Source organism: Danio aesculapii, chromosome 7 (genome assembly GCF_903798145.1).
Source record: "Danio aesculapii chromosome 7, fDanAes4.1, whole genome shotgun sequence".
Classification (NCBI taxonomy): domain Eukaryota; kingdom Metazoa; phylum Chordata; class Actinopteri; order Cypriniformes; family Danionidae; genus Danio; species Danio aesculapii.
This window is the reverse complement of record NC_079441.1, coordinates 31,455,284-31,480,441: the sequence shown is the minus strand read 5'-3', so window position 1 is coordinate 31,480,441 and position 25,158 is coordinate 31,455,284. Positions and strand designations below refer to the sequence as shown.

The 25,158-nt window shown below is 34.8% G+C and overlaps 1 protein-coding gene across 3 annotated transcripts in view; it reads left to right on the top strand.

Moving 5' to 3' along the window:
* The window catches only part of ano5b (anoctamin 5b), a 57,733-nt gene that overhangs the window by 4,275 nt on the left and 28,300 nt on the right, over positions 1-25,158 (top strand). The window contains exons 2-4 of one of the 3 annotated variants that reach the window (XM_056461625.1): positions 7,923-7,967; positions 11,316-11,377; positions 22,649-22,756. In XM_056461625.1, coding sequence (XP_056317600.1) covers positions 7,923-7,967; positions 11,316-11,377; positions 22,649-22,756 — 215 coding nt within the window. Of the gene's footprint in view, positions 1-7,922; positions 7,968-11,315; positions 11,378-14,863; positions 14,968-22,648; positions 22,757-25,158 lie in introns of those variants that run through there. The other 2 variants (XM_056461626.1, XM_056461627.1) reach the window with 2 other exon arrangements.

Here is a 25,158-nt window from a genome sequence, read left to right as displayed (position 1 = left end):
GTTTCAAGGGGAACCCCAGCCTAATCTCTCCTGCTTTGCCTCTCACTCGCTATTTAATCTGTGTACTGATCATAGGTGATTCACTGGATAGTAATTTGATTATGCGTCTCCACCAGGACTGTGGCACTGACATGGCTCACATTGTTATGTTAGGGATTTATCATGGCTCATAATTTTACAGTGCGAGTATATCTTGCACTGAATACACGATTATATTAAACTAAAATGTGTTGAATGCCAAAGTTAATTATTTTTATATGATAAAATAATATATATAAATTATATGAAGTTTTAGTATGACCAAATACTCCATGCACACTATAAGATTTAAGAGTTTAATATATGTTTGATTAACATGTGTTACTGTAGTTCACAGCCAGATAAAGAAGTGCAGCAGAGCTGGAGAGAATACATTGCTTATGCAGCTCTAAAACAGCTGTTCTTTTTCTCTTAGAGAATCAATCTAGAAGCTACAACTAATGGCAAGCATATTATGCATGCATATCACAATGCCCATATTGCACAGTATTTCATATTAGCCATAAAGCATCCTGTTGCTGCAGTAATTGAAGCATGGTGGTATATTGCTTCATTTCATCAGGATCATTACTGCAGCAATAGCAATATTGTATATCGTGACCATGCATCAGTGTAATTGGGTTAAGTTTTAGACGGCCTGTTTTTAAATTTATTTTGCACTCCATAGATTTATTAAAATAATTAAATCTACAATATTTTCTTTAAGAGTTGAATTAGATTTAAATCTGACGTGGTTGAAGTGGTCAAACAGAAGTTGCTTGACCTTTTAAGTTGATCTTTTTGGAGTGAATATCTCAATTAATGCTACAAAAATGTACTTTTTATTGTTATTTCACTCCAATTAATCATGATGTCCTCCTTAACTAGGAGAGGCAACTCACAATTCGATTACAATTCAGAGAGCTGCAGTGCGATTATAAAACAATTATAGATGCGTCTTTTATTTAATACAGATTTACTATTTTTTTATCACTGTCCGACTATTGAGGTGAAGTATCTGACCCAAAGTTTACTACCAAGATCTTTTATTAATACAACAAATAAAAGTGAAATGGCAAGTCAACAAGAAGGTAACAAAGAACCTGCTGTAAAAGAAAAGTGCCTGTTGCGACATATTGAACAAATTATTAAAGATAACCAACATCTTCCTGTTGTGTGTTATGAGCATCATAATTCTTAACACACTTACTAAATTTACTTTATTACAATATTAACCCTTTTAATGTATGCAACCACAACCAGTCTGCCTTGGTTGGTCTCTGGAGTAGGAAAAAATTCACAATATATCACAATATCATGTTGCATATCATTCGGTATCGATAATTATTGAATATTTTACAGTACATTTAGGAATATTAGGATTTTTTAGCCATTTTATTTTACCAACATTACTAAAGCAATTAGTTTTAATTGTCAAAAACAAAAATATTTAAACAAAATATCTTATAATAAAATAAACACAAAAGTGTTAAAGAGACTCTTAAATTGGATAAATAAAATGTTATAAATTGTGTGCAAGGGTAAAGCGTAAATACTGAACAATCAAAGCAAACTTTAAGGTGTGAATAATAATGATACAGTAAATCTTATTTTCACATGTTGTTATTCTGACCTGAAGTGATAAGCGTGAAAGTGGGGATTCCTTTATTTGCGCTCGCGTTCCACTGCCCGCCGTCTTTGTGACCAATAACCGTTTTCTCAGAAGATGACAAATGGGCAAACCATTTCTGCAGCTCCGCTACAAATTTATGGAGAAAAGTACAAAGCACTGCAGTGTTTGGATGTGCTGTGTTTGTCTGAGGTAATTAGTCTGCTGTTATAACTGAAATGTGTATAGTAGTAAAGTGTGAAGCAGATTGGTTAGTTCTACTTATACAAATCGGTCCGCTCGCAGCATTTCACAAAAGTGCAGATGTTTTTAAGTAGGCCCGCCTGGAAAATGCGCACGCGTCATGTCATGTGCATGTCGCTCCCATATGCGTGTCATGCAATCAATTGGAAGCTGCCATATTTTGGAATCATTGGAACATTATTGGAGCCAAAATTGGAAGCATTATATTAGTAAAACTAGTGCTCTATACAAAACTTTTTTTTAAATCGATATACACAATGGTGTTCGGTCAATAAATACTGATACCAGTTTTATCGCCCAGCCATACTCTGGAGCATTAAGTTTGTCTTATCATTAGCTTCTATATTCAAATCTGCTTTCCACAATGGCTTGTCATAAATCACCAATTTGCAGTCATTCGAAACAAATACATTTTATTTTATGTTGCAGACATTTAAATACAAATAAGTACTAGTAAAGCAAAATATTACTGGTTTGTAAAAATATACATTGATGTCTTTGAAGAAGGCTTTAAAAATAATTTGAATAAGTTTACTCTTTCCTTCTTCCAGTTAAACAGCCACTAGAAATAGCCACAGGCCTTCATGGGGGCCACTGTCCAGGGTCTTTTCCCCCCTTGATCTTTACAGTGCTTCTTTACACTAGCTTTTCTCACAGCCGGTGTCGGTCTGATTTTACACCTCGCCATCTTGCATGTGTTATGTTCACACCACAGACTGTCCGAGTGCTACACTTCTCAGTTCCGGTTTTGTGTTCCATCATCATCACGTTATCAAATAACATTCAGAAATTTAATATAAATTTTTGACATTTGTGAATCAATTCACAGTCATCCATGTCTGCAAAATGATGCATCCAAAAATGTAATTCCTTTCCTATTCTTAAGATCATGGCCTACAACAAATATTTAGTTGCTTAAACCTCAACAGGTCACACAGTTCCTTGGAAGAAAAACTGATATCTTGAATGCATTTTATACATTTTTCACCCTTAGAAGTTCAAATGCTATTTAAAAAGTCTGTTGATGCCTCATCCCTAAAGTTAGATAGTTAGCTGAAAGAGAAAGTTGTTCTGTTACAGATCCAGTTAGATTATTTCTACACTCTCCTTTTAAAATTAGTTTATGCATATTTTAATAATTTGCCTATTATTATTGAATATTTAATATTGTCCAAGATTATCTCTTCTTAAGTGTATCACACTGATATACTAATTAATTATACAAGTGATGATAGTTATTCACCTTCATAATCACATTCAACTCCTGTCTCTATCTTAGTAATTTTATAATCAGTATTTTTATGCCAATGGCCAGTCTCCTGGAGCAGAGGGCCTATTGACCACCTCTGTACAAACTGCTCTCTGGTTTAGAAAAGTCTTTCCTTTCCACATCAGCCATTTCAGTCCCCAGTGGAAGAGGTTTTTTCATTAGCAGGGGACATTGTAAATGTGCAAAGACCTCAGTTCATTCCAGAAAACATAGATATGCTGATATTTCTTTTTAAAAATGTAAAATCCCAGCACAGTCAGTTTGTTTTAGTTAGTTTGTTTATACTAAGGGTGCTCATTTCGGTTAATTTTGCCTACAGACGCTCGTTAACCGTACATTAACCATTAACTGGTCAGATTAATATTAAAATGAATAAATATTAAAGTTAGTAAACCATTCAAAAGATTTGCCCCTCTAAAAATATATAAAATAATATTTTTTAATCGTTCAACTGATACCATTAACAGGTTACAAATGCACCCTTTCGGTTCACGGTTAATTGGTTATTTTGAGCATCCCTAGTATATACTGTACTAATGAGTCTTCTTTAGTTTGTATTTATTTATTTTTTTGGAATTTGTTTTTAAAAATAGAATTTAATTATGGCAAAAAAATGTGCAGCGTTAAAGAAAAAAATTAAAGGGCTCCTCGCCTTAAGTTAATCTTGACTAAATCATGAATCGTGAGATTAGTATTGTGAATCGTATCGAAACGTTAGTCAGGTGAATCATTACATCCCTACTATTAATCTTGACCAGCTTGTGTAGCATTTTTCGCACAAAATGGCTTTACTAAACTTATTCCTTAGTGCCTTAAAATTGCAAACAAAAGCAGACATCAGCAAGGCTTAAAAAAATGTAAGAAAATGCCTTGGAGGAATCAGCATCACAAGTCACACATTACACATTATGCTAATAATCCAACTGTATCATATAAAAGACATTTAACATTCTGACCTGACATCAGCAGAATAATTTAGTCAGGATGAACTGTTATTATTTCTGCCCTGTGGAAAAAGCTAAACTTTTATTAACTCGCTTGCTCTTCATAGGGATTACAGAGTAAACTGTAACATGTCTGGCCACAGGTTTGTATTACGACAGGCTTTATCAACACTGCTGCTGCTTTTTTTTTTCCTCTCTGCTTTAAAGTATTGCACAAAGGTGCCATTATCAAAGCTTTTTATTCCCAGTAGGCCTAATCATCACCCATAATACACATTACGCATTATGCTAATAATCCAACTGTATCATATGAACGACATATAACATTCTGACCTGACATCAACATAGTAATTGAGTCAGGATGAACTGTTATTATTTCTGCCCTGTGGAAAAACAAAACTTTTATTGACTCGCTCGCTCTTCATAGAGATTACAGAGTAAACTGTAAAGTGTCTGGCAGTGTGAATCATTCTGCCGTCTCTTCTGTGTTTATCAGTGCATTGTCACCCTGGGCTATCATGCAGAAGACTGAGTCTGTTATCAGGACCGACCTCATGGTATCCTCCTCTTTAGAGAGACACCCATGTGGACCATGAATAGATTTTTGCGAGCTGTACTTGTCATGACATGCTGGATGTGTTTGTTTGTATGCACGTGCAAGAGTATCTGTGTTCCCATGACCTGTCATGTAGGGTCTGTAATACAGGGATTAATGTAGTAGCTGAATACTAAAGTGTTTCATTATTCAAATAGTATTAAAAAACCCAATACTACATTAAAATCATTGAACTGTCGCAACAGCCAAGAAGTGAGGCCACGCTTGTCGGTACACTAACTGGGAGAAAGTGAGAAAGAGTGTGAGACTTGTTGCTATAGAAACAGGCTTATTAATTTAGCTTTCTCTTTGATAGCCATACTGTATGAACAAGTAGCTGACCCAGTAAAAGTCATAAATAAACTCTTAAAGGGATCGCCCTGTTTTAAGGGAAACCGTTTGCACGAATGTAAGTGTGTACGTGACTCAGAGGTGTTTGTTTGCATCTGATTTAAATGGTGAATAGGTTTGTTTGTTGTTTTAAATACAGACCTCCTCCCGACCTCACGTTATGTTTATTGTTAATTTCTCATTTAAAAATTTTCTAAAATAAGGAACTATTTGCTCTGAGGCACCATTGCATCCTGCTGATAATGATACAGTTCCTGTGTTATTGTTCAGCTTTTTCAACAAACTTGTTGTGGATGCAAGATGGTTGCCCTTAATATGATATAACTATTCTGTGAATGCTTTCTGACCCCGTTCTGTGGCATTTCCTGACATGCTTTGCCATTTGTGAGTTACATGTTTTGTCATGCATTAAGAGTGCAGTGATGCAGGCGGGCTTCATTAAGCTGTTAAATTCAATTTATACTCCTATACTATAGAGCATTATGTGATAAATGTGAGAAATTATGAATATATTTTCAGCCATCTGTGTCTATCCACTGTACAAAAACAGAATGTTTCAGCGCACATATGCGAGTTAAAGAGCCCCTATTTCGCATTATAAAATGTCATATTTTAGTTTTTGGGGTCTCCAACAACAGGTTGATATGCATGCAAGGTTAAAACACACATTTTTATTGTCTTAATATATGCATTTATTTTTACCTGATTATCCTAACGATTCCCATATGATTTGTTTAGCGATTCATTTGTTCCCAAACCCTAATCTGCGCTGATTGATTCAATGACCCAGTCTGTTGTGATTGGTCAACTGGGTTCAGCATGAGACAGAGAGAAATGCCAAAGACTATAGAATACACAAGACACGTTACTCGTATACTTTTGAACAGGGAAAAGTGTAACTCTCAATATGGCGAATGAAGCTCCGCCTTCTAGTACTGGTGCCAATCAGTGATCGCTATAGAATGACAATTCTCTGAGGAGGGGCTCGGATCAGACATGAGTTTCTGCAGATTTTGTGTGATGCAAACATTTAGAAACAAAACTAAGTAGACAGTTGTTGTTTAATTTTATTGGTGATTCCTACACTCTCCGAAATAAAGGTGAGTTTTTACTGGGCTGTTACCTTTTCAAAAGGTTCAAATTTGTACCTAAAAGGTCCATATTCATACCTCAAGGGTACATAATAGTACCTAAAAAGTACAAAAGTGTATACTAATACTATACTAATATATACTTTTGAGGTACCAATATGAACCCTTTAAGTACAAATGTGTACCTTTTAAAAAGGTACCACCCCAGTGACAACTTGCGTACCTTTTTTTCTTACCCAGTGTAATAGGAAATGTAATCCTATGTAATCATACTGCCCGAGAGGCGTTTCAAAGATGGCCGCCGAGTGAAATGACTTGCCTTAAAGGGACTTTGGAAATGCCCAACACGGATATGAAGTAGCACAGAGTATATGTGAGTATATGCAGGAATTGCTATTTTGAAAATTGACCGCGTGTGTGAGGAACTGCTGATGGTGGCCATAGCAAAGACAAACAGCAGAGGATAACTAGTTCAGAAACACATTTAAATCGGTAATGGAAGAAGCTCGCGCATTTAACCTGAGAGATACAGTACAAACACTGATCTATAATAGACAAGGGATTACAAGATGCGTGAAGCGATTACAAGTTACAACACACAATTAAACACATATTTTGCAAACACAAAACGAGGCAACAATTTTAATCACACTTACACTTACTGATGCTCCTTCTTCTAATTACAAACGGCCGACGAATCCCAGGTTACAGCGTAGCTTACGCCTCATTCACACGGGGAGTCAGCGCCAATGCTTCCCATTCACTTTGAATGGGTGACGTCAGGCGGTGCCGAACTGCATTGTGGATCTGTCTGTGCCGCTTCAGTGGCGTTGCTCGCTGCAGAAGTTGGGACTTTCTCAACTTTTCAAGCGCTGATGGAAGCGTCAGCCAATCAGATCGCTTTATGCAAATACACCAGCTCAGACAGTAGCCGATTACTGACTAATTTCATTGGCTGACGCTGCTATGACGATCGCGTCAGCCCCAACTTCAGACATGCCCTCTGTCAAGCGTTGACGCTGAAGCCCTGTGTGAATCGGGTGTTATTGTATCAATCATCAGAAAAATGACAGCAATAAACACAGCACTATTTTGGCTATACTGTGGTATTGTTGTAAAAAATTTACTTTAACCCTTTATTCCCTGCAGCCAAATCTCCATCTGTCAGTGATCTTCAGTCATCTTCATGTTATGATCAGTTCCGTGATCCCCCGCGCCTCCTCTAGTGTCTGAAGGGAAAGGTCACGATTCATTTATTTGACTCTGAGTCGATAATTTCATCAAAGAATCAATAGTTTTAAACAAGGTGCACTTTCAGATTTAATTTTAGCTAGGTGTTTTCATTCACTTAGAGCTGTGTTACATACTGCTTGGATAGTCATTTTAATAAACCCATAATAGGGGCTCTTTAAACTGTTGACGTGTTTATTGGGAAAATACTGCAAGGGCCACAGGTTTGTATTAGGACAGGTTTTATCAACACTGCTGCTGCTTTTTCCCTCTCTGCTTTAAAGTATTACACAAAGGTGCCATTATCAAAGCCTTTTTTTCCCAATAGGCCTAATCATCACCCATAATAACACGATCAGAGGAAGCCTGCGAGACCTGCACCTGTTGGCTCTGCTATGAGCAAATATTGGTCTTCTCTTAGGATGGAAATGAAAGAGACCAGACCTATATTATTGTGTTATCCATGACACATGTTACTTTCCTCTTTAAAAAGAAAAGGTTTTAATATTTGACTTCCATCTTCTCACTGTCAACCGTCTCATGGGTTAAGATGGCTGTGCCGTTCTGACGGGCTTCAGGAGGACCTTACCAGCAGGTACGGACAGAGCTACATGTGGCGCTTGTCTGTCCGTCTCCCACTCTGCCACGCTCTCTCATCTGCTTCATATTTTTCAAATGATTCATATTTCTTACCATCATTATTCAGCATTTTATTATGCTTCATCAGCATCTCAGAGACCATACTGTGACAAGTTTGCTTCTCTCATTTGGCAATGTGAACCTTGCTTCAAATGCTATCAGTGTTCAAGATATGTTGACGTTTTTGTCCAATCTTTTATTCCGCTGCATCATTTCCAGAATGTCCTTTGTCAAGATTTGTTCCTGTGCTGTAAGGCTGCTCATGAGATTACAAAGTTTACACTGTAGTGTGTGGTGTTGTGTTATTGTTTTGCATATATCAAAATTAGCCTTGTTCTGAAAGAATGAAGGGGCTATATGTAAGAACTAGGACTATTCATCGCAAAATATGCAATGTTGTTGAGTATTGTTTTGCTATATATAATTTTCCTAGTGAAATACAATCTTTATTAGCTGTTTTAAAAAACAATCTATGTATCTATAATGATCATACTAAAATTAAAATTACAAAATTATTTTTTTTTTCTGATCCAATTAAATATATTTCAAACTAAAGACTTATTTAGACTTATAACACTATGAAAGCTTCAGCATATTCTAGCATATTCATAAGCTGAGTCTTTTAAGCTGTTGTGATTTTGCTCATTTGTCCCTACTCGTGCCATTAGTATTTCTTTTCTGCTCTCTGCTCTGAGCCTTAGGTTCCCCTTTGGACCATGTATAGCCAATCGCATAATAGCACTGACTGGTGAGGCGGGTGTAAAAATAGTAAGGACCCATCATATTGGTCAAATTTGTATGCATGCAACACACAAATGCTTAGCAAATAAAATAAATTTAATTCATTGCACCCGTCGGTGATCATGATATTATATATATGCTAAAAAATCTTCTAGATAGTCTATTACACTGAAAAAAAAATGATGGCTGCAAAATTGTTGCAATTAATTCATATGTGTTGAATTTAAACAAACAAATAAAATTTAATAATGTTCAACTTCACTTGTTTGTTTAAATTCAGCCCAAATAAATTGTTTACAACCACTTAACTTAAATTTAGTAAATTCAAGAAATCATCTCTGAATATTTTTTTTTCAGTGTACATTTACCTACTTTACCTGGTTGCTGGTTTACATTTTTCTTTAAAAGATCAAAAGTGTCTAAGCATCACTTTTAGCAGTGTAGATTTCATCTAGATGTTTGGAAGTACCTCACTACCAAGGTTTCCAGCTTGTTTTTACTGCTATATTCTCAGAAATAATGCTACAAAAGATATCACTGCTGTGGAACCTTTTCACAAGGAGCACTTTTACACTAATGGGTCTAAAGTGGTATCTTAAAGTACATAATTAGTGTCTAAAGAATCTGTAATGATAGCTGTACATATTAGTACATAAAGCATCCATATTGTACATTAAAGTTATTTATACTAATTTTCCTTCAGCTTTATCAGTGGTTGCCACTTAGGAAGGGACCACCAATTACTCTAATTAACAATAAGCATGTGTTTTACCGGGGAATGCCCTTCTTGCCACAACCCAGCACTGAGAACACAACCCTCAGTGTTGGGTAACACCCACACACACTCCTAGTACCTAAAAAGTACACAAGTGGTATAAAAGGTAACATTTCAATGACAGTTGTTGTACTTTTATTTCTGATCATGTAAAAACAAGAAAACCTTTGTCGTGAGTATATTAAAGCCTTGAATTGCACCTTATGTGTACATGTTAGGGCTGCACGATACAGGCTAAATAAATATATGCAATATTGTTGTTGAGTGTTGCTATAACGGTATTTCTTTATACAATATAACTTAACTTTAAGAAATGCTGTTTTATCAGAAATTAAAAAACTATTCATTCATGTAATTATCAAACTAAAATAAACAGGCAATATATGTTTATTAAAGATTTTATGAAAGACTTAAATTTAGATTTTAAAACATCATGAATAACTAAAAAAGCTCTGCATCGACTGCTTATTGGCTGTTGTCGCTTCCCTCTCTTGTTTTTCAGCATTATTTATCTTTTAGCTCAAGGTTCACAGTGTAGAGTTGGGGGTGAAGATAAAAGACCCTTCTGATTGGTCAGATTTGTAAAAACAGACTATGCATGCAGTATACAAATGCTTGGCATGTAAAATTAAATATTAGTTTGCACTTCTTCGATATGGAAATCACATATACTATTATCAAGATAATGACATATTGTGCAGCCCTAGTACGTTCTCAAACATGAGCAATATGGCTGGCTATATTTTATTTAATGGTCACCCCTGTCCACTGTGCTTTTCAATTCATATATTCCCTTTCAGAAACAAAACCTTCACAACTGACAATTCAAAATGTAATAAAGAAAACTGAATTAGCAGAACAACCAATCTGAGACTGTAATCTAATCCATTCATGGTGGAACATATTAATCCACACTAAATGTCAGCATTAACTAACCCTAATTTGATTGGGTGGAAATATTGCTCTCTAATTGTGACATCATATGCACTAGCCAGGCGTTATGTCCTGATACAGAAAGAGGACCCTCTGCCTGACTGTTTCCCACAGGAAGTGCTTTTCTCCCACAAAGTTGGCTGCTCAGCATTAAAGTCTCTGGCTGACTAACCAATGGAATGTCTGCCAAAGTCTGTGTGGAGCGAGAGCAAAAGGACAGCCGAGACAGAAACAACACGTACTACTATAAACCTTTTGTCAAATGTTGTGCCAGTATGTGACATTTGATGCAAGAAGCTTTAAAACCAAAAGCTGCACTTGATTAATTTGGAGCTCCAGTACAACAAAGGAAAATAAATTTAAAAATCTGAAAATGTAACATGTCTCTGGAATGAATCAATTTAGCTGTCATCTGAATACCTCGAGTCTGTAGCTCATATTAATACTGCCCACCTATGGTCAGCAATAAGCAATGTATGTGGGCAGGAGCTACTTTACCAAAAAAAAACTATTTTTATGTAACAAAATATGTCCTGTTTCACACACGGTCTAAAAAATGTGCAAATGCTTTACTATTTAAATCTGAAGCAGCTTCTTACTGGAGTAGTAGCCCTGAATGGAATGCATTGTACCTCACATTGAGCAGTACTGTTTACCTTTAAGATTCTATGATTAACCCTTTAAGGTTACTGTAACAGTGACACACTGTTGTACTTGTGTATAACTTTTGAGTTTATTTAGGAGTATAGTAGAGCATTAATTCATCTTGGTATGCATATGATGTTTCTAATAAGATTATATAATACTTGTGGTTCATATTTGAGGTTCATCATTTTTATCCTGTGTCTTTTGCAGGCAATAATGGCAGCATTAACTCAATCTCTGACCGAGGGACGCAGCTGCCTGGTCATCGGGAGGTAAGATTCAAGATATGTTTATCTCATTTTGATGAATCTCTTGTCATGTTTATAGTTCAGCTCTACCGTGTTTAAAAAAAGCAACAGATTACTGCTGTGAGTGATATTTTCTAATGTGCTAAATGGGTTATGATGTTTTGGTGCTTTAAAGGAACACTCCACCTTTTTTTTTAAAGGCTCTTTTTTTATTAAGTCTCCTTTTAGCTTAGATTAGCGTAATAAATTGAAATTTAACCACTAGCATTTCATTCAAAGAATTTTACAGTCAAGAGTTTTGATAATGTTATATTTAAAGCTTGAGTCTTCTGTAGTTACATCATGTAATAAAAGTTTCCAGTTTCAGTTTCCTTTATTTCTGTCATTCAAAACATCACAGTAGATGTAATGCAGAACAAAATTATGTTACATCGACACACAGCAAGAACATCAACAAAAACACCAGAAAACACTATAACCTAACATAATAAATAAGCTTTTGTAAAAAAAATTAAAATATAGTTATAAATAAAATATAAATCAGTTTAAAGTCAGAAAAAGGAATGAATAAATGCTTATTGTACAGTTAGTTATAATAGTTCTGATATTGACATCTTATACTGACATGAAGTCTCATAATAACAGGATAAAATCGATCACAAAACGTGTGCGAGCGTGAGTGAACTATGGCTACGGTGGGTTGGATCCCTTAAAATGCTGTTTGCCCTTGACAAGCATCATTGTTGATGCATTTCCTCAGTAGATGTCATTTTGACTCCAATGGACCTTTCAGCTAATACTGAAGGAAAATCAAAAATGACTATTTTCTAGGCCAATATGGCTAGGAACTATTTTCTCATACTCTTATAGAAACAACCCCCTTTAATTTTTTTTTTTTTTTTTTTTTATATTTCCCAAATGATGCAAGGAAATTTTCACAGTGTCTGATAATATTTTTTTCTTCTGGAGAAAGTATTATTAGTTTTATTTTGGCTAGAATAAAAGCAGTCAAAATTATTAGCCCCTTTAAGCTATATTTTTTCCGATAGTCTACAGAACAAACCATTGTTATACAATAACTTGCTTAATTACCCTAACCTGCCTAGTTGACCTAATTAACCTAGTTAAGCTTTTAAATGTCACATTAAGCTGTATAGAAGTGTCTTGAAAAATATCTGGTAAAATATTATTAAGTGTCATCATGACAAACATAAATTAAATCAGTTATTAAAACTATTATGTTTAGAAATGTGTTAAAATCTTCTCTCTGTTAAACAGGGGGACAAATAATGACTTCAACTATATACTCTCAATTTCAACTGTTTAACTAGGAGACTGCAAAATGAGCCTTTTTTTAAAAGGTGGAATGTTCCTTTTAAAATGTGTAAATACTATAAGGTCTACCAACTGCTCTGACATACTGGAGAATGGAGAACGTTCACATCTGTTTTAAACATTTGTATTTCGCCAATTTGTACTTGTAAATGTGTTAAGGCTCTTAAAGAGGTCAAATTTCTTCCAGTAATACACATCTATAATATCCATCAAAAGAAAGATAAAAAGTTCCCATGCAGTGTCTTTGAATTAACTTCACAGAAGCGACAATAAATATTAAGATAAGGACTTTTAAAACATTTTGATTCAGGCTGTTTTACCAAGAAACTCTATAAAGTAACAATTTGTTATTTAAACTCTGTTATGGCATACAAAAATGGGGGTTTCTCCACAAAGTGCATTGAAGTAGACAAACTGTCAAAAATCACAATTTTTACCGCACTGCATTTCTTAAAAACATGGTGTTCCTCATGATATTAAACTGAAGAAATTATCATTCGCTTGTGAATTAAGTTTTTTTTATATCCGTTTAAATCAGTTTACAATTTACACTGAATGATGAATCAGTGAATTATTTTTTGTTCAGAGCTTGGCTTCAGTTAACAATTCTTTGATTCACATACTGAGCTCAAATTGAGTCTCCAGTTAACTATTTACTGATTTAAATGTTTTGGTCAGAATGACAGTGTGTTCTAAATGGGATATATCATCCCTGAAGGGCACTTTTGAGTAAAAACAGTCATGACTGCCATGTTATCTTATAATTTCAAAGGGTACAACTGATGGACATTTTGGGCCCCCATGATTCATTGTGCAGGGATGTTGTTTAGTTTTGCACACTTTGTTCCATTTGGAAGGGCTCATCCCTAGTATGATCCAGTCACTTTTGGAGGGTAAACCCTTCGAAGAGGTCAGGGCATAGGGGTGAGCCCTCCAGAATGGAACAAAAGTCTTTGAGTCAATGATTCAAATACTCTATTCAGAACGATCAACTATGATCTCAAGTTCTGTAATTGCAAAAAGAGTTGAATGCAATTTGACTGTAGTTGGCTGATGATGCTTTTGGGAAAATTGAGTTACTCAATTATGACTCAAAATGAGGTTGAACGTGTGAATGTGAATGATACTAATGACAAATTTTAAGATGTGTTCATTTACATAAAACATATTTAGGTCACACCTGTCAGGTAATGGGGAACTAAGTCTGTTGTAAAAGGCTGAGATGTTTAGGACCATGTTAGGAATTGCTGGACTGTGCATATTTTCATCTGAATGAGGTAGGTTTTGTTTAGAAACTGATCTAGCATTAAAAATAGCACAAATAAATGCAAAATCCACATTCTTGCCACCACAGATCAAGTTGATCACATTTGGCTGTGTATAATATCTGCTATTATGTTTATATTTGTCAATACACAATGTGATTTTACTTGTTTTTATATTCTACTAGGCTATATTGTGTATTTTGTTTGCACGCTAAATTTTATTTTTTATCGTAGTTTAGGTTATTAAAATATAGGTTAATACTTTTTACTTTTAATGCTCAAATACATAATCAATTCCTTTTTAGATTTTTACTCAAGTAACGGTGTAAATAAGTGCTCATATTTTTACTAAAGTAATTTTTAATCTCAGGAATTTATTAGGGCAATTTAATGTGTACTTTATCCATCTGTGCTTTTAATATATTGTTTTGCTCCAGAGTAAATATATAAATAATCCATTTCTTCAGTCTTAAGTATTGATTCTGGCATTTTAAAATGAAACTCTATGAGCAGGCATCAGTAGATTATCTTTCTCTTTGCTGGTGCACTTTGCTAATGATACTTTTCTCATCTTCATGCAGTCAGCAATAATGCAAGTTTTCTTGGCAAGTCATTCACATTGTTGTCTGAATATCTCCTGGATAAAAACTTGGATTGAGAAAAAGAAATGAAAGGTTATAGAATTGCTCAACTTTTGAAATCACCTTAATGATAGGACATTCAGAGTTGGAAGTATTGCTCTGCTTTATACTAAATGATGATGTAGTACAATGAGCAGCAGTGTGAACCATGTTGTGACAGTATAAAGCGGATGATCACAGGAGAGTCTCCAGGCCACATTTCCCACAGTTCTCTACAAAAAGGGGGAGTGACGCACTCTTATCAGAGACTTCTGTGTGCGGCTCACAGTTAGCATTGGCTAATGCTGCTTTGTAACATGGACAGTTTGCACACGCTGTCTGTAACACAGCACTACTAGAGCACTTAATGAAAATGATGATCGCTTTTACTGAGGTATGGATAAGCTGTGCATGCTCAGTGCCGATTTGCTGTTTACTTAAAGACTTGTTAAACCTGAAGTTCTGAATTTGTTTTGATCAAACAGCTTCATTGTTGTAAACAGTAACAATTCATGTAGTTTGTAAATCTTATTTAAGACAGATCAAACATCCTGAATGCATTGGTGTGTTCAGTCCGCATATAAGAATTTAGAAGAATATTTTAATTTCATTGGTAAATGTATTTTTTGTTAACCCGATTGAGTCTAGAATGCATCAACACCTTGCTTTATTTTTATGTAACATTATAAAATACCTTTATGTGCTAATTTGTAACCCAAAGTGGGTTAAACCATAAACGATTGTGTAAAAAATGATGTGCAGTTTGTATTTACTGTACAAAAACACATTTTTAAGGATTTGTAATGGACAGGGGTATTTTTTTTTCTGAACTTGAGACTTAACCACATCAACACTTTGCTATAATTCATTTATTTAATTCACATTTGTATTTAATTTAATTTTATTTTATTTTATTTTATTTTATTTTATTTTATTTTAATTAAATTAAATTAAATTAAATTAAATTAAATTAAATTAAATTAAATTAAATTAAATTAAATTAAATTAAATTAAATTAAATTAAATTAAATTAAATTAAATTAAATTAAATTAAAATTTTATTTAATTTAATGAAATTAACTTTTTTCATTTTATTTTATTTAAATTTATGTATTTGAATTTATTTTATGAAATGAACTTTTTTTATTTTATTTTATTTAAATTTAATTAGTTTATTTTATTTAAATTTATTTATTTGAATTTATTTTATTTTATGAAATGAACTTTTTTTATTTTATTTTATTTAAATTTAATTAGTTTATTTTATTTAAATTTATTTATTTGAATTTATTTTATTTTATGAAATGAACTTTTTTTATTTTATTTTATTTAAATTTAATTAGTTTATTTTATTTAAATTTATTTATTTGAATTTATTTTATTTTATGAAATGAACTTTTTTTATTTTATTTTATTTAAATTTAATTAGTTTATTTTATTTAAATTTATTTATTTGAATTTATTTTATTTTATGAAATGAACTTTTATTTTATTTAAATTTAATTATTTTATTTAAATTTATTTATTTGAATTTTGTTTTATTTTATTTTATACTGAACACAAGGAAGCTGAACCACTTCAACACTTCATTCTGTTTGTTTATAACAATTTATAACAATTTATTTTGTACCCATAAATGAGTTATACTGTAAAACTGAAACGATATTCACTCATGTATTTTGGACATAGTGTGCAATAGAAGCATTTTGTATTTGATTTTGTTGATAACAGTTATTATTTGCTGAAGGCATTGAGACCGGACCACATCAATTCTTTGTTTTATTTGATTTTCTTTGTTTCACTTTGTCTAAGTGCATATTTTTGATGGAGAGATGTACAATAACATAAAGTATGGAGCTTTTGTGTCCATCTTAAAACACAAGCAATGTTTTGTCCCTCTCTTTAAACACTTCAGCAGCTCTCTTGAGGCAAGATCAATGCTTTCTCATCTGCTAGCCCTTAATATGAAAGGCTTTAATATCTAGTGTTTAAATTATTCAGCCTAGTAGAAACCGTGTGTACAACGAGTGCAGATGCTTAATAATGTATCCAAAATTATTTTAGTTGATTTGTTGTTGCTTTATTAGTAGGTTTTGACATCAGTAGTAATCAATAATCCATGACCTTTCAAAAAGGAGCAGCGTACAAAGTCCCATCTGACCATTAGTGCTGATTACCAAAGTATCTGCTGGAAAATAAGGGCTCCTGTCAGCTCTCTCACAGTCAATTAGCGGTCTGCAATAAAATGGCTTCACAAATGGCACAGCCCCTTCACTTTATTAGTTTAATGAATTTCCCTGGCTCGCTCTCTTAATAGATTTTTTTTTTTTAGACAGGCATGCCAAGCAGGCAGACGTTTTTTTCTGACTTATCTGCTTTGGCTATAGTTTCACTGTCTGAAGCTGCATTCTTCTCCTCTGTGCCTGTGGGATTTTTATGCATGATGTAAGATAGAACTTTCTCAACAGTGAAATACCTTAAAGGCATGTTTGGACAAGCAATGTAGCACTATGTGAATCTCCCATGGTTTCCTTAGTTTTATGAGGTTTTGTTGTATCCTATTTGGGTTATTGTTATTGTGTTGGTATAATGGGTCTAAGGCTGTATCCGAATCACCCCTATACCTTTAAAGTCGCTGAGACATTTATTTCAGCATGTCGATGTACATCCGACAGAATATTGAGTAGGGGGCGGGGCTTTCTTTTTTTCATCATTCCATCATAACAAACTAATAGTAATAGAGCCGTGGTCAAGAATATTGTGACTGAAGCTTTCAAACTGATGTCAACAGAAGGACGGCCACCCCAAATGCAGAACCAAATGGTCACATTTTGATTGAAGATTACCAAAACATTTGTTTTTTCAGTGGATTAATTTGCACTGATTTAATTGTTTATCCAAACAATAGCAATCTGCACTTGCACAATAAAAATGTACATTTTGATTCAATAGTCTTTAAAATGAAAGCAGCCATTTGTAGTGGTATCTGAAACCATAGTGAAGCGCATTCAATTAATCCCACAATGAACCACAATAACGAGTGCACACCAAACAGCTAGAGAATACCAGTAATACACTGTGAGCCCTGACCACAAGATGGCATCTAAGGTGGAGTCCTATCTGTGTATAACTTAAAGTAAAATATTATTTAAATAAAGCAATGTTTTTAAAGTAATGATAAGTAACCGTGGCAACTGAGGTGGGGCCCGAGAGCAGTGAGAGCGTACGAGGCAGGTGGCGTGTGTAAGATAATCAGAGACACCTGGACACATCACCTGTCTCAAATCATACGGAGCTAAAAGGAGGAGAGACACCAGTGCTAGATAAGAGAGGACCGGGCCTAGACATATTATATGATTGTTGCGTGACTGTTTGTTTTGTTTAATTTGTTATTAAATAAATTCAAAGTGCGTCAGTTCTCTGCTTCCTCCTTCCCGGCGGGCGCTAACATTACAGTAACATTAGAGTAAAGTAACATTGGGCAGCATGGTGGCTAAGTGGTTAGCATGGTTGCCTCACAGCAAGAAGGTCACTGGTTCGAGTCCTGGCTGGGCCAGGTGGGATTTCTGTGTGGAGTGGGCATCACCTCAATGTATAGGTGAATTTGGATAAACTAATTTAGTTGTAGAGTGTAAATGGCAGAGTGTGTGGGTGTTTCCCAGCACTGGGGTTCATGAGTTAGTGTACACTCAGTGCTGGGTTGTGGCTGGAAGGGCATCTGTTGCATAAAAAAAAAAAAAACATAGCCCAGAGTAACTGGTGGCTCATTCCATTGTGACGATCCTTGTTAAATCAGGGGCTAAACCGAAGGAAAGTGAGGGAGAAAGCAACGTTTCTATAGACAATGAAAATAACTGTTTCATTACTAATGGGACAGCTTGCTAAGTGTTAAATGACTATCACAGGGTCTGGGCAAGAGGTTTTTTATCAACCGTAAAGTACAAACAAAATAGCATCTCTTCCTGTGCACTAAGTGCTCAAAGTCACCCTCTCTTTTTCCAGGGAGTTCGAGGCGTCTTAAAGTATTAAAAGTTGATAAATCAATTATGAAAAAATGAAGGTCCTTAAATTATATTTAAAAGTCTTAATTGCATTTTTACGAGTGTTGTCCAAACTGTTTGACTCCATGCATAAATATATTTATTTTCCTCCTAATATTGCCCAAGGCATGCTGGATCCACACGACTGGTTCGGGCCGGGCGTGTCTGGCCAAGCTCCTCCATCCGGGTCATGTCATGTAATTTGTGACCAATACGGGAAGGTGAAGTGACGCTCTCCACATGTAGCGAAACAGATGAGAAAATGTAAGTTTACATACTCCTGGTTGGAGCAAGATGTGTTTAAACAGTGACTGAAGCCTGTCGCTGAAAACAACGTTATTTATTCTTTTCTTGCTAAGCAGAAATTCAAACGGATGATGTTTACACGTTACCAAATTAGGGAAATAAATGACAAAAGTACCAAATAATACCTGCCATGAGTATAACCACTATGTGAGCAAAGCAGCAGCTGTTGAGTGCGTAAACATTCCACGCTTCTGTTAAACGGTTGAGTAAGTGCATCATCCGGGTAATTGAGGTGCACTTATTATTTTTTTATTTTATTTTATTAGTTTTCAGTGTGAACACTATTTATACTACAAAATAGCATAGAATAGTGCATAAGTATGCAATTTGGGAAGCACCTTATATTAGTAGATTAATGTAAGGATTAGTGGATGAGGGTATAGGGGGCAATTTCACATACATACTAAAATTCAATAAAAAATAATATTAGGAAAATAATCAAGAAAACATACCTCAGCACAAAGCCACTGTCGCAGGCATGATGTGTCACACAACAGTGAACTCAATGCATTGTTGGTTTTTACTGAATCTGTTCTCAGACATTGATGTGATACTCCAGGAATACTGATCCATCAGAAGAGGCCACTTTCATCCAATCCTCAGTAGTCCAATTTAGATCTCTGCTCCCCTTTGATACCAGTGAGCTGTGGATGATACCTTCTTTGTGTTGTGGCAAACTGTTGGTTGCCTTTGCTCCGCCCTTTCTAACCAGAGCACACTAGCTCACGTGCACTACAATTCACCAGTGAGAAAATACCAGGTGAAGTTGATCTAATTAGCAGGGCAGAACAGACTCAATGCAGAGTAGCGGTCTCTTGAACAAACGAAAGATTCTGTTTATGCTGTTAAACATGTACAAGAACAAAATGAAGAATCATTCGGTAAGCTTTCATATTCTGTAGTTTGTTTGAATTGTGCTGTATCAATTGTAATTGTTTTACATGATTGGTTTGTTTGTCATTGTTTGGCTGTCACACAGTTTATGTATATCATTTGTTGCATCAATTTAGCATTTTTAAAATTAATTTTATTTGTGATTTTTATGTAGAAAGTACATCTAGATTACAAGGTATAAAATATATATTTAAAATCAATTTAATTAATTATAATTACATTTAATTGTAATTAAATCATTGTGTATTTAAAGTCATTTATTAAAAAAAAAACATTATGTAAATGTTTAAGTATCCTTTCTTTACATACATTTATATTGTTATTTTAAAAAAACTATTTGCATACAAGCTCCACATTATAGATTTGATTTATTTGTGCTCTTTTAGGGGTGTTTGTATTGGTATAAACAATGATTTTCAACTCCAGTCCAGGGTACCCTCCACCCAGCACTTTTTATTTGTTTTAACACACCTGATTCAGATCATCAGCTCGTTAGCAGAGATCCATGAGCTGATCCTTGTGTGTAAAATAGGAGCCACATGCTGTACAAAATGTGCATGGTGAGGGTCTTGAGGACTGGACTTGAGAACCAGTGGTCTAAAGGTTTTCATCTTTCAAATACTCTTGTGCTTTGAAGTTTTAGCAAAACAACCATGGGTTCATTCACTAATAATTCTGTACGCTTTTATATTTATGCACATTTGAACTTCTCACAAGAACTTTCTGCCTAATTCACAACATGTGTGTACGAACATTAGTTTGATCTTAAACTCGTTCTTCTCTTAATGAAATTTGAGTGTTCTAAATGAGCGTCTGCGTGCACAAGGTTAGTCATTTGCTTAATACATATGATTTCTTTAAACATGAATTAAAAATGGTATTATAAAAATCCTTTATACATGATTAAAACCCAGGGCATATATGATTATTGTGTACATGCGATATAAGTTGTTGAATCTTTTTCATACGTCTAGAATAGGAAAGTTTTGATGAGTCATTTCATCATTGATTGATTTGTGAAAATGTCCATATATGCGTTTCACGCATAAATGTGTGCTTTAATCGTAGAATGAAATGTATACACTTTAGGGCTGCACAAGATATTGTTTCAGCATCAATACTGCAATGTGCACATTTGCAATTGTACCATCGCAGGATATGTAATTTTGAATCTGAATTTTAGTTGACCAGGAGCCACAGAATCGCATTTAATTACGGTGTTTATACAGAATTTATGTGATTTATTTTTAAAAATGTGCTCTCTTAGACTTTTTGTCATGTTTCTATTTCAAATATCTACATTTTAAAGCGAATACAAGATTATTTTTCTGATCCCACTGACAGATTAATTTTAGCATTTCTTCTGAAGCTGGAAAACAAAACAATATTTTTCCTTAATCTAAGATTTGTTTTTAGATATTTGGACTAGAAACTAGACAAAGCAAAATTGTGATTATTCAATTTCTGTACCTGAATACTGTTAGACTCTCTAGAACGTCAAATAGAGCTATTCAAACCATCTTGTGAAACTGTATTCATACTGCAATATTTATGACAGAAAAATAAACAAATTTGCAATATCAGATTTTTCTAATATCATGCAGCCCTATTACACGTTTAGACAAAGTTAGGGTATACTAAATTACAAAATTACTAAATTACTGTGAGCATCCTGCTGACTAAAGCTGTGGTCACACTGGGCTTTTCCTCCCATAGACTTCCATTCATACGCACGCGAATGCGTCAGACCGGAAACGCAAGGTAATGCGTCAAGTTTCGCATGTTGCTGCGGTGCAAAGTTCAAGCTTGGTGAACTCTGACCTGCGAAATTGCATCACTTGACTGCGTGAGACCAATCGAGGATCAAAACATGACCTCTCTGGACAGGAATTTAAAACATGGAGCAATCGATCGCTTTTTTTAATGTCTAATCATCTTATTTAATCCCGCCCCTTTTCGTAGTGCTGTACGACAGAATTTCGCACACACAAAGCCCATTGTGACCGCAGCTTTAAGTTGCTCTCAGCACTGCAGACACTAACTCATTAACTTTAGTTGCCTTTAAAATAGAAAATGACTCAGTGGTTAGCCCTCAGTGATCACAGGTTCGAGTCCTGGCTGGATCAGTTGGCAATTGTGGAGTTTGCATGTTTTCAAGGTGTTCGCATGGGTTTCCTCCAGGTGCTCTGGTTTCCCCCACAGTCCAAAGACGTGTGGTAAAGGTGAATTAAATAAACTAAATTGACCGTAGTGTATGTGTGTATGGGTGTTTCGCAATTGTATGGGTGTTTCGTTGTGTAAAACATATGCTGGATAAGTTGGCGGTTCATTCCGCGGTGGCGACCCCTGATTAACAAAGGGACTAAGCCAAAGGAAAATGAATGAATAAATTAATGATATGGAAGGATGAGAAACCTGACGATCCACATTGATTTTTGTCAAAAAGCCACAGGCAGCTCTCAAGCAGAGCAATAGGATGCAGAAACCCTAAGTGTGTGTGTTCATCTCAAATGACTCTCACCGTACTGTACCTGTGGTTTTCACTGCAGCTCTCATGCTGTCATGATGCTATTTCTGCATGTGTTAGTGGGATGATGTTTTACTCTGCTGTAAATTCCTTGTCCTGCTCTCTCTATCCTGAGCACTACAGTGCTTTGTGTTTTATGAGCTTCACCTCCACTTGATCTCTTCACACTGATGCAACGGGTCTATATAAGTTTTGTAAAATGTTAAATATAAGAGACCATCACAGCTGATAAAAATCACATGCATCATATTGCTAAACAGATGTGTGTTGTTGCTATTGTTGATTTTAAATCTCTGTTTCCTCTGTAGATAGACAAGTTTGATCAGAACAGAGACTCTGTGTTCTTCAAGGATGGCATACGGCGCATTGACTTTGTCCTGTCCTACGTCGATGACAAGGAGGGAGACAAGAAAGCGGTATGCCACAAATATACCTCCTCAGCATACAGTCATCTGTCTAATACCTGCATCAGAAAAAAGACACTCGTTCTTTTAATTTAATATATCGTCACCTTAGAATTATAAGGTTTTATTTGTGTTCTGAATGATTTTGAGATATTGAGCTTCAAAGTTTTTGCATTCCATATAGCAAACAGTGAGTGTGTAACATTTGTTTTTAAAAAAAGTCTTAATGTAAAACAACTCCCATAATGTAAAAAAGTTGTAATTTAATAAGAATGTCAACTCAATTTTGACAAAAATGTCAGGTAGAACCTTATAATTCTAAGGTGACGATATTTTGTTCATTCATTAAAGGAAATTCAATCAAAATGCAATGCAGGGACTTGAATGCACCTTATCTATGAGGTTTAAGTTTTAAAAGCCAATGCACGCCTCCCACCAGTGCCGATATTCAGCCATATCGCACTGCTACTTGTGTGATATTGTGTTTATACAACAGTTTGATGGCATAGTCGTGTATATAAAAAAGAAAATCAAACACAGAGAGTCTCAAAATCCTTTTGTATGAGGAACTACTTTCTTCCACCATTCCTTCACATCTGCAGCTGACGTCAGAACAGCAGAAGCCATTGCTACTTCACCAACGCCACTTTAGAGCTAGTATTTGAATGATTCTCTTGTGTAATATCTGACGTGATGACAAAACAGGAGATTTTGCTGACATTTTAAGATTATAAGGCTGAACGGCATGAAATACCACCAGTCTACAGAGATTCCCCAGTATTTCTCTGTTGCAATCGGGAGATCACAATAATTAACCCTGAAAAAGCCAAAGCAGCACAAACACTACCAGATTACTGTTGTGTTTGAGATAAGAAAAACCGCTAGACATTTCGGGCATTTCTTTTTTTCTTTCTGTTTACTGAACTAGTCCGCAGTAACAAAAACCGGTAAAAGTAATTCAGGGTTATACAAAGAGTGGCCAACACAAAATGCATACATTCCTGAAATGAGTCTCATCTCACACTCAGTACACTACAATTATATGGTATAATAAATACAGAACTGCAACATAAAAGAGAGAGATCAACTTAGAAAGTTAATTTTGATAATGATTTGATCAGTTGTAGTTAGAAATTATGCTGCACATAATAATAATGTTTTCCAGCACAATCTCATGGCAATTTGTAACTTTTTGATTTAGTGACAAATTTTTATGAATTTAGTATGATTTGCTCATCTTCCAATGACGGTTGGGTTTAGGGGTGGGGTTAGGTGCCACGCCTCCTTTTTAAAATCGCACAATTTCGTATGACTGAACTGAACGAATTGGTCACTAAACTGACAAAACTTAAAATACTTGCGTTTTCTGGTGTGATCAGGCTGGTTTTTCTCTAAGGGCTTATTATGTGGTCTTGTCACCATCTTGTGGATGGACAAAGTCAACCGTCTTTGCTCTGCTCAATGCCAGGCTAATGGCCACCGACGCGCTTTCTCTCAGAAATAATTTAAAATAGGCATTATCCTTATAAATAAACTGCATAGATGGAATCTAAACTACCGCCTAAAAAAGTACATTGTTGTCCAACAGCAACAATATTTGTCAAACTGTAGAGTGTCCTCTGCTTGTTGCTGTATGTTGGCGGAGTAATACACAAGGGTTAAGGGTGAAGCGGCTGGATGAGTGCTGTTATTTGCAGAATATTACACTGCTATCAGCTAATCAGATTCAAGAACCAGACAGAACTGTTGTATAAATATATACATTTATTTATTTAATAAATACACTGCATTGTCAATTATATTGTCAAATTTATATTCATATTCATTTATTCTACTTATTGCTTTTAATTAATTGATATTTGGGTGACAATGTGGTTCAATAGTTAGCACTGTCACCTCACAGAAAAAAGGTCGCTGGTTCGAGTCCCAACTCGGCCAGTTGTCATATCTGTGTGGAGTTTGCGTGTACTCCCCATGTTAGAGTGGGATTTCTCCCGGTGCTCCGGTTTCCCCAACAGTCCAAACTCCAAAGACATGTGCTATAAGTGAATTGGATGAACTAAATTGGCCGTAGTGTATGAGTTCGTGTGAATGTAAGAGTGTATGTGTGTTTCCCAGTACTAGGTTGCAGCTGGAAGGGCATTAGCTGCGTAAAACATATGCTGGAATAGTTAGTGGTTTATTCCACTGTGGAAAATAAGGGACTAAGCTGAAGGAAAACTAATGAATTATTTATATTTTAATTTACTACGTAGGCTTAGAGCCATTGACTGAAATATTATTGATTTTTATTTTCTTCACATGTTAAGTTGTTTCTTTGACATAAACTACACTGAAAATGTGATATAGAAATAAACAAAATTAATTTCTTATAGTTTCACTCACATTGTGCATGTTTTATTATTATGAATTCA